General features: G+C 39.8%; 1 protein-coding gene across 1 annotated transcript in view; it reads right to left on the bottom strand.

Annotated features, from left to right (window-relative positions):
- The window catches only part of ctdp1 (CTD phosphatase subunit 1), a 94,145-nt gene extending 83,515 nt beyond the window's left edge, over positions 1–10,630 (bottom strand). Inside the window, exons 1-6 of the mRNA XM_015385443.1 lie at positions 10,096–10,630; positions 8,011–8,094; positions 4,360–4,453; positions 2,976–3,104; positions 2,747–2,897; positions 781–871 (exon numbers count right to left, since the gene is read on the bottom strand). Of these exons, the coding sequence (XP_015240929.1) occupies positions 781–871; positions 2,747–2,897; positions 2,976–3,104; positions 4,360–4,453; positions 8,011–8,094; positions 10,096–10,406 (860 nt within the window). The 5' untranslated portion in view covers positions 10,407–10,630. The remainder of the gene's footprint in view (positions 1–780; positions 872–2,746; positions 2,898–2,975; positions 3,105–4,359; positions 4,454–8,010; positions 8,095–10,095) is intronic.
- Between the last annotated feature and the right edge of the window lie 382 nt (positions 10,631–11,012).

Genomic DNA, 11,012 nt, shown 5'->3' with positions numbered 1-11,012 from the left:
AAAGGTCCCCACTGAATTCAAAGAAAGTTCACCTCTGATATCAAAGAAAGTTCAAAACTGAACTCAAAGTTCACCACTGAAATAAAAGACAGTTCAACCAGTGACGTATGCCGTAAAGCAGGGGACAATTGTAGTTGTTCTGTGTGGCACGGTTAATTCACCCTCCTCAAAGTTAGTGCTGAGTGCTGGTGAAAGCGATACAGACCCCCTTTGGCGTGTACCGAGGTGTCATTCAACTAGTTTTAAGTTATGAAAATATTTGATGAAGTTAAAAAGTTCCTTAGTGTTGGTTTACTCTAACATTACATTATCACTTATTGCCACTTTAAATTAGGGCAACACATTAAATCCATTCACCTCAGATTAAGGTTTCCTCACCTTTCTCTCAGTTTCCAAATATTAAACCAAGAAATCTCCAAACCTCAAATTTTTTTTTGGTTTGTGTTTCAGCATTTTTAGGACATTAAAATAATGCAGAGCATTTCGCACGCAGGAGTGAAGGGTTATTTAAAAAAGTAAAAAAGATAAAAGCTTTTATGGTTCAAATAAACATGAGAAACATTTACCGTACATGAAGACAAATTAACAAACTTTAGTCTGATTTAATGTCAGAGAAATAAAATAAAGTTATGTGCTTGTTATTAAGTCTTTGTAAACATCTGATTTAAAATGTATCTGCTCCTTTAATCCTGAAAGGCTGCATGAATCGGTGTTGCTCAAGTTTCTGACATCAGTTTGAAAGTGAGACAGAATATCCTCAATGTCGAGTTGGTTTCCCACCTAAGATTCCCCGTCTTGGAGAACGGATCTATGCATTCATCTCTAGAAAGGATCCTGTGGGAGAAAAGTTTCTTTTCCGGATCCAAGAAGCCTAAGGAGGAAGAAGAAAAGACGAACATTAGAGATAAATTTCCACAGTATAACACTATCCCTCCTCTTATCTTAAAACTAAATTAATCCCTCATCATTTTTTTAATGGAGTCAAACTGCTTTTACTGTTTTTATAAATGAAATATGCAGCTTTAACCCCCCCAACAAAAAAAAATAAACGGGCTGATCCCCAGAGCTGCTTTAGCCACATGTGTGCTGCTAAGAACTGCCTTGAGACGAGCTGAACTCTGCGCTATGAGGTCAGCTGCAAAATCCAATTCAACCTGCATTAAACATTCATCACATGGAGGCAGAGCAGAGCCGGCTGCTCTTATCATTTATACCACTATGACTGAAGGACAGCAGCATGAATACCAACAGGATGCTAAATAAATGCATACGTCTAAACCCCTATAAAGGGCCTTGAAACGTTACTAAAGAATAAATCATTCAAAAGAAGAAACAAAAAAGAAAAATCAGCAGGAAATGAACATTGGAAACTTTTCTCCTCCCCAGGAGTGAAGCAAGGCAGAGCATCCGAACCTCAGCTGGGATGTTAGAGCGTGAGCAGACAGCCCCCCCTGATGGACACAAGTGGGAAGTACAAGATGAGGACCTCCAAAGCACCAGGAGGAACACTCATCTATTCCTGTTGATTGTTTTCACATTTTGTCACGCCTTCAAGTACTTCAATGAGTATTTATCGGGATTATACATTTAAAAAAAAAGAGAAATAGTAATATAATTGTTGGAACGGCCCTGTCCCTACGACTTTAAGGTTGCCTTTAATGACTCAATGAGAATTCTTAAAAAAACCCAGGTTCAGCAGTGCAAGTGAGATGTTTTTTAAAGTGTCAGAGTATTCCAGCCACTTATGAGAAATAAAGTTTTCACATCCCTCTCTCGGTGCGCTAAGATACCAGTCGGCTCTGTGGAAACAAACATGACACAATAATGTGTCTATTGAATAAAGTAATCAATCAATTACTATATATTTAACATTTATTCAAAATAACTTGCCCCTTTTACTGTGTCACCCTGATAAAAAAAAACCAGGGCAACCAGCTCCCTGCAGAAACGGCATAGATTTAATCCCAGGAAAAAATCTGAACTCTAATTTAATGCTTTTTAATACTCTTTTAATGATCTTAAAAACATTTTGATGCCATCAAGTACCCATCGAAAGGCCGCAGCCATATCCCGAATTCCTAGTTTTCCAGACAGTTTTGTTGAAATTTGAAATTCTCTAGCTTTTCTCCGCCTCAAGCTGCTTTTCCGAACAAACAGCTTTACGATCAACCGGAATCAGTTCGGCACAAACATATCATGATATAATATGTCTGACGAAATTGTTTTTATAAACTTTTTCTTTTCTAAAGAAAGCATTTTAAACATAATTATAATCATATTTAATGAATTTTAATGCCAAATAAGGCCTTAATTAAAAAAAAAATAATAATAATGATTTCTATGGCCTGCGGACACCCTGGAACCTGATTAATCTGGGCTTTGTTCATCTTCCCATCATAGCTCTGCATAGATTACCTGAACATCAGACTACCACAGCATCATACTGCCACCATAAAGTTGGTTAATAAGCAGTGATTATTTTAATATGTGGGAGGAAAAAAAATCTATTTTATGCACTATGTTTTAAAAGACTACTGAGGCCTTGGATAAACATCTACGCTTTTACAGATAAACTATTAAAATACAGACATGCTGACATTTCCTCCTCGTTTAGGCCTTTAAAGGTAAAGGAAGCTCTATGGAGGTTCAGTTAAAGACCTTGATGCTGTGACGTGACAAAATGTGGACGAGCTTTTAGAGAGCGGGCAGAGCTGCGAAGCTCCAGCTTTAGGAAGGGAACCATTACCGGCGATGGTGTGCGCATACAGGCGGCTCCCGAACGTAAAGACGTGCAGCTCGTAGAGTTTGGCGATTTTCTCCAGGAATTCCTTGCAGTGCGGCCTCAGCCGCGTGTGCAGCATAGGTTCTCCCCGACCGAGCTGGAAGTGGAAAATACCCTGAAGGAGGACAAACAAAAAAATTAAACCTAAGGGGGAGAGACGGCGCAGGATTCCAATGCGAGACGGGGACGGCACCTTATTGGACATGCGCTGGCAGTGCTGCTCAGTGGTGTGGATCAGGGTCTGGTCCAGATCCACCATGAGGACCAGCTTCTTGTTCCGGTGCAGCCTCTGCTGGTCCTCCTGGGCCAGCTGCTTGGCTTGCTTTGGAGAGAGAGAGAGAGAAACGTCAAACCTCAGAACAAACATGGCCGCTTTCCTCTGAGCAGCCTGCGTTTCACTGGTGAAGATTCTCAGTCATCCAGGTCGTAGTCATTCCAAAAGAAGAAAAGTAAAAACAATCTACTTGACTTTTCTTCCAAGTTTGAAGACGTTTCGCTTACCATCCAGGAAGCTTTCTCAATTCAAAATGTCAGGAATAGTATTGAGTTCGTGGTTTTATACAGTAGCCTAACAAAGCCTTGTTTTTGTTTTGAAAACATGCAAATTGAATCAGACGAAGGGCTCCACCCCCTTCAGATGGGGGTCGTGTGGCTTTTTTTTTGTTAGCCGGCAATGCCCCATACCCGTTCAAGTGTCTGAAAGGTCCCATTTAACGACCAACCTTTCAGACACAATAGGGCGGATTATACTTGGGTCTGGTCGCCAACCAGTTTTGCTGGTATGCTCCTGCACCATCGGTCTGGAATTTCTAGGGATGCAAAGCGGTTTCCTGCCAAAGCCTATTCGAGAACTCGGATGGTCAAGAGAACATCGGCGGCGCCGGTGGGAGTGTTTATTTTCTAAAACAACAATGGGGCGTCTGCAAGATATCAAGGTCACAGAGATCGATCTAGAGTTGCGAGAAATCGAGGAGGAATAGGTTCTGTTAATGGAGTTGCCAAAAAGGCTGATTAACCTTTTGTCGTAGCTGTCCGTTATAGTTGGTCCTCTGTTTTTTAAAAATGACGCGCCCCGACACCGAACAGAGAAGGACGACCACACAGACAGCTGGAAAGGCATACCAAGGACCAATCACAGCTGCTTTTTGTCTGCGCACTTCCGCTTGAGGTCTGCGCGGGTTTGCAACCATCCGACGCGTAGTCAGGATTTTTTTTTAAGACAGATTTGACGGTTGCAGAAGCTCTGCGTCAGAAGCATAAATCGGCCTTTAGACGGGTATGGGGCATTGCAGGCTAACAAAAAAAAGGCAAATGACCCCCATCCCAAGGGGGTGGCGCCTTCGTCTGTTTCAATTTGCATGTTTTCAAAACAAAAACAAGGCTTTGTTGGGTTACTGTATAAAACCTTGAACTCTGCGCTATTCCTGACATTCTGAATTGAAAAAGCTTCCTGGATTGGAAGCGAAACGTCTTCAGACTTGGAAACAAAGCCTGCGTTTCCTTTACTCCTTCGCTGCATGATGAACCTGGGAGCCAAACGGGCCGAACCGCCGTTCTACAGCTGTGGTGTGACTCACCTCGGAGCTGACCATCAGCTCAGGGACGCTGTGCACCATGGAGACGGTTGCTGTGGAGATGGGACTCTGCTGGTTGCCGTTCGTCCCCTGGAGCCTGAAAGGGAAAGAAAAGGAGTAGGAGTTCTGGCTGTTTGCATCGCTCGGGTCCTTGAACGTCCTGACTGAACAGATCCACCAACTCAGAATTCATTAACTCATTTCCTGTAAAGTTTAGATTTTTTATTTTTCTGCAGGTTGATCCAGCAGCACAAAATCATCAACATGACTTCAACAAAAAAATATCTGAGCCCCTTTAAGTCGTCACTGGAGGCTCCAAACTCCCAGCTGACGAAGGCCCGGTTCACACTGCAGGAACATATGACCCGAATCAGATCATTTATTTTCTTTCTTTTTAAGGAGGTTCCAGTGATCAGATCAGGCAGTTTAAATCAAGTCAGGACACTCAGATCTGTACATGTCCGTTTTTATTTATTTCTTTTTTTTAAGTCCCCATTTGAGTCTCATTCATATCTGGTCCTAAATCAGATTTTTGATCTATTCTAAGGGTAACAAATAAAAAAAAAATCAGCGGGGTCCGAATAAAGAAGATCATCAGCCAGTAAAGGTCCACAGAAACTCTTAATTATAATCTGACTTTTAGGCGTTACTTTAAACAGAATATAACACTGAAATAAAAAGCAGGTTTTAATGCATCCATGTTATACAATGAATCTTTAAATAAAAGAATATAAAAAAAAAATCTTAAGTGTTTTTTTGAAGTAGAGAACAACAATTGTTCAGTTTGGTATATAGACAATATACTGATTCACATATTTTTATAAAACACCTGAACTGGCTGTTTGTTATTTTTCTTTCATTTTTTTCTGTCTCAATGTTGGCAGTGGGCTTTATGCTGCCCTGCAAGGCTTTAAACCTGGGTTTGAATGGAGACAAAGCCATTCTAAAGCACACATCAAGGAGCTCATTTTGAGCCTGGATCCATATTTATTTTTGATTCTGTTCATGGTGGAGAATCCTGCTTCACAGCAGCAGGTTGAGCCAAACATACTCTAAATGTGCAGGGTCATCTTTGAGCACCATTTCACTTTTCTTTCACCAGTTCACCACAGTTCTTCCAGCAGTCCACACTTTCCCTGCTCTCTTTTTCTCATCTTCTTCTCCTTCTTTCCCATCGAAGAGGAACAGGAGGAGGAGGTTATCCTGCTGTGTCTAAAAGTAGCAGCAGCAGCAACCCAGACTGACAGCAGCTCATTGGATAATTTGTATCACGTGTCGCCTGGTGCCTGACGCTCCAGATGGCTTTACCATATTAACAGGAGAAGCTGTGCAAGTGAAATTAGACACTGTCGCCGGACAACATGCTGTAATTTATAAATCTTTTAAACCAGGTTGGGTCCAGATTAGCGAGCAGGTAATTCCGGATCTGGAACCTGGTCCACTAATCTGTGACTCCTCAGCTATTGGAATGTGACTCTGGTGGGAAGGACCAATGCAGATTAGATGAGACACAGGCGCCATTTTCCATCAAATCTCTCAGAGCGTTTTGCTGCCCATTAGTAAATAAAACAGATCGATGTTGGGGTAGAAAGCTGCAGAAACTGATAGAAAATAGGTGCAATTTTCCTGGAAAAATGTGTAATTGGCCTTAGTATAGGCAGGCCCTTAAGATGAGATGATATCAATGATATTATTATTAAAATAAGATGATAAGGTTGTTATTTTATCTTATTAATTTCTTTATTGTCAACAAATCATCTTTTAATCCACTGACAAATGTTTTCCATTAATCAAATTAAGAGAAAATATTGTGATTTCTAGAAAAGATTAACTTACTAAAATGTTTTGCAGTGTTACACGATGCAGATACGTCTGAACCTTAAGCCATATTCACACAGCAGCCTGAAGTGACCAAAATCCAATATTTTTGCTCATATGCATCCTGTGTCTGATCTTTTCATGGAAGTCTGAACAACCGACATCCAATTTTTTTTCATGTGACCCAGGCCACTTGGCTATGTGGTCCTGAAAACGATTCAATCTGATCTTTTCAAATGGGACCTGTGTCTGAACGGCCCCTTCATCCGACCTGAACGCTATTAACACTCAACTAAGGTCCCTACTCTGCGTCTTGCTACGCAGAAGTGGGAAGAATAACAGCAACCATGGCGGAGGATGATGGGGAGAGCAGTATTTATGCTTAACCATCTTGAAAAGATTTAATTTTTAAGGTTGGGAAAGATCGCTAGATGTGCTCCGGCACTACCATCCGTGTTTACTTCCGTAAACACAGAGTACGCTGGCCTGTGATGTCATTGCGTCCTCTATTGCGTATGCAGGACACTTTTTTAAGTTTAAATTTCTATTTCTAAAAAAAATATCCTGTCTTAAAATCTGTGTTTCTTTTCCGTTATTTTATTCAGCCCAGTTAGTTATACGTCAGCCTGAGCACCTAAATTCAGCCAATCATATAGCAACGGTCATCTGTCAATCGAATTTTTTCGGTCATAGCATCTCGATTTATATATCGCAGCTAATATATTAAACGGTTGAAATAAGAATAATTTCTTTTCCCATTGAGTTCCATCCTCGTGTTCACGGGGATGGACGTCTGTGTCTTCAGCAGGCGTAGAGCTAACAGAACTGGCAGCGGTGCGTCGCAAGGGCTCAAACATGTATTGCTATAGGTACCAGATCTGCTTGGGTCCTTCAATTGCCAGTGACGTTACACTAAATGATTGGCTAAATGTCGCCACATGATGTAAAACATAGTGGTTCCCAAGACAACAATAATAACACAGCGTCCATTAGCGTGTCTAATGACCGATGAAGTTTTACCTGATCAATAAAAAAAATCTGTTTCTGGTGAACAAAGTAACTGTTAGACCATTGTATATTGCTGTAGCTAGCTGTGCTCAGTAGCTAACAGGTTAGCCTCTTTTAGCTCGGGCAGTTAGCCATATTATGCTACACTACTTTTTGAAATTGTATCAACAACAACTGTTTGTTTTCTACAAGCAGAATAACTGTTTTATTTAATGAATTTTATTGCCAATTAAGGCCTTAATTTAAAAAAAAACTATAATTTAAGGACTTAATGATTTTTAATGACCCCCGGAAACCCTGTTGTTGTAAGAAATTGAGATGATTATGGTCAGTGTAAAGGAAAATTAAAATAAAACCAATTTGAACATGAAAATATATTTAAAATATGAAAAGGCTCCATTTTATACATCTCAAATGCAAAAAAAAGAGTGGGTTTTGGGGTGAGTTAGACTTTAAACATTCTAATTTATAATCCTATTGCCTGTTTTATCTTATTACTCCTTTGTTTTTATATTTTAACTGAAACATTTCAGACTCGTATCAAGAAATGTATCCATGGAATCAGTCATTCTTAAAGAGAAAAACGTTTTGTTACCGAGTCCCAAAGGCTTTAATTTTTAACAGTGACACATGGGAAAAATTCACAGTAAAACACCGAAATGAGGGGATTTTAAATCAGTCTGCAATGAGAAGGAGCAGATACTGCTAAGGCATCATTCTGCAGCAGCTGCTTCATCTCCCCAGCCTGAGTTTTGTGTTGGGTCTGCAGAAGCAGCTGAACACGCTTTAGGATACAGCAGTGAACCGGCAGAACAAGGAGAGGCTTACTGAGTTAGATCCTGGCCGCACTCGGCGCACAAACCCTTCATGACGATGGGATGGCTGCATTCTTCCATTCTGACGATGACGCCTCTGAGGACACAAGAAGAAATCACTTAAAACAATAAAGTCGTTCAGTCATCAAACAGCAGCCATATCTACAGATCGTTTAAAGCTTGATTTATTAGAGGGCTTTCTTTCCTCAGGTCTTAATGGACAATAAAAGCTAACCAGTTAGCGATGGCGATTCAGCAATAAATCTGCATTAAGGATCCAGAAACATGGCTGCTGAAAACAATCCTGGTCACATAAAAACTACGGAAGGACTCTTGCTCCATTATTATTGGAAGCAAAGAGTTTTATAAATGGAAATAAATAAATAAAAAATATTTGGTATTTTTCCTTACCAAATCCAATTAATTTATTTTTCTTATTTTCGTTTCATAATAAAATATGAAATGTATTACTTTCAAAAACTCTGATTACAATCATTTCCTCTGGGAGCCCAGACCATCATACCTTCACCTCCATGCTCAATAGATTGATTTTATTACAGACTCAAGGTCCAATATACATTAAAAGAAAACAGATACACTAAGAACAAAAAAAGACTAAAAGTACAACAGTGAAGGTGCCTACTCCTTCAGGAGGCAATTATACCAATGTCTCCAAAGCACAGATGAATATTTAACTGCACTATATTTGACATTGGTCATCAGTAAAATAGTTGGCGTGAAGGTTTGTTTTGAAATGATTACACATTCTATGTTCCAAATAAGTTAATCCAGGAAGCTTTTTGATTTTTGAATTAAAAAGCTGCCTGGATGGGAAGCAAAACATATCCAAACTTGGAAACAAAGTTTTTTTTTTTTTACTTTTTTGGAATAACTATGACCTGGGTCACTGAGAATCTTTACAAGCATATAAATTACATTTAAAAAGAGTTTAAATTAAAATAAAGAAACTGCTTTGTCTCACTGGTTCCATTAAATGCACGTTTTTTGCACAAGCTGCCAGCTTCTCAAACTTCAGCAGCTTGTTCAGGTTCTTTTTTTCTCCTGATTGTGAATTTGAACCTTTAACAGCTTGATATTAAGCTCCCCACTTCTCAGCAGCATTTGGTCTAACTTGGATCTTTTATCATAAGATGATGGATAGTAGAGCTGAAATAATCATGATTAATTGATGACTGAAACTAATTTAACCTTCAACTGGAGCATAACAGTCCATCAGCTGAAAGAGGGACCTACTATAAGGAGAAATAATGTATATATATATATATATATATATATATATATATATATATATATATATATATATATATATATATATATATATATATATAAACAGAACATATATAATCCTGTGTTTATTCTTCAAGGAACTTTTTTCTATCCGATTATTAATCCATTGATCCAAAATTTTTTTATAATTAATCTATAAATCGATTACAAAAATAACCGTTAGCTGCAGCTCTAACTGCTTTAACTGCTTATCTTGGCCCATAGCTGTAGCCTTCCCTCCACAAATCTTTCTCGTATTCATTTTCCTCTCCTTTCTTTGCTTGATAAGATTCTAACTGATTTCGTATAAAATAAAACACACTTAAATGGCGGGAAGTGTCCTGCCTGAGTCCAACCGCTTGGACATAAACTTATCTCCCACTTGTCAACCTGCTCAGTTGCTGCACGCTTTAAGTAGAGCCCAAACAACGCGAGATCTCGCTACATGGGATTTGGTTTTCAAAATAAAATTATCTAAATTCTTTTAACATCAATTCAAGTTAGAACGAGCCCAAAAGTAGATTATTTACATATAGTACGCTCTAATCAAATCTTTTTATCTTTTAAAAGGTAATCTAAACGCCTATTAGAAAGGGGATACATTTGTACTGATATGTGTAGCTTTTACTTTGAAGGGTCCGCTCAGAAGACGCTTTACCTTGACAGTGGAAGCCAGGGTAAAACTGCTAGCATCATTAGCCTTTAGCTAAAAGCCGTGTTATCGGTAGGTGTAACTGACAAGCTGCCTGAAGCCGTTCCATGCAGCTCAGCTAACATGAGCTAAAATTAGCCTGTGGAATCATTGACTCACCCGGGAGGAATGATTTGTCCGGGTTGACAGCATAACTCCTTCACTACTCCAGAACGGTCTGATTTCACCTTCTTCTCCGCCAGCCTAACGGCAGCCCCCGTCTCCTTATCCTGGGCTACGGGAGCACATAACGCGAGAACCGAGTCCACGTTAACCAGAGTCCCCGGCTTTACTTTCCACTCCAGAAGCCGGAGCGGAAGACCCGCGCTCGACCAGCGCATGTCCGCCACCTGTGCCGCGGGGCCCTGGTCCTCCGCGGCGGCTGCCGTCGCTGCTGCACCGCCGCTAGAATCTGCAGGAGGATCCTCCATCTGTCCCGCTCCGTTCCAAAATACACCTTTTATTTCTAAGTGCTCAACCTAAAACCTATCTACAACTCCCCACAGTGTGCAACGGTTCATTAAAACATGTAGCCTGGAGCTCTAATAGACGGTTAAAAACAAACGTTCATGCGGTTCTGAGCCCCTGAGGTCTGCACGGTGCAGCTCCGTTCGCTCTTCCCGCTCGTAAACAGGAAAGCGCGACGCTGCAGCGGCACGAGTCACACAGCTTCCGGTGGATGGGCGACATAAACAACACTCGGTACTTCAAAATAAAAGCTCAAGTAAAAGAAATAAAGAATTGTCTTCATTGAAGCCATGTTTACAGCACGAAGTACTGCTATGTTCAATCTTTAAGTTTTAAATTGTGTGTTAATTGAATAAAAAAGCAAACCTGTACTTAAAGTGTAGGTCAAGATTTTTTTTGTTTTTAATTTGAAGGCAAGACTAATTTCTTCATATTCTTTACATTCGTCAACTTTTTTTCAGATTAAATAATAGTAATAGTAATTAAATAATACTATCAAGGTGCTACTTTATTGCATCTCTTATACTATATCCATTGGTTGTGCTGTTCTTTTTACATCTCTTTGCAGG

This window comes from Cyprinodon variegatus, unplaced genomic scaffold (assembly GCF_000732505.1).
Source record: "Cyprinodon variegatus isolate N-32 unplaced genomic scaffold, C_variegatus-1.0 Scaffold339, whole genome shotgun sequence".
Taxonomy (NCBI): Eukaryota; Metazoa; Chordata; class Actinopteri; order Cyprinodontiformes; family Cyprinodontidae; genus Cyprinodon; species Cyprinodon variegatus.
This window is presented reverse-complemented; position numbering and strand designations above follow the sequence as displayed.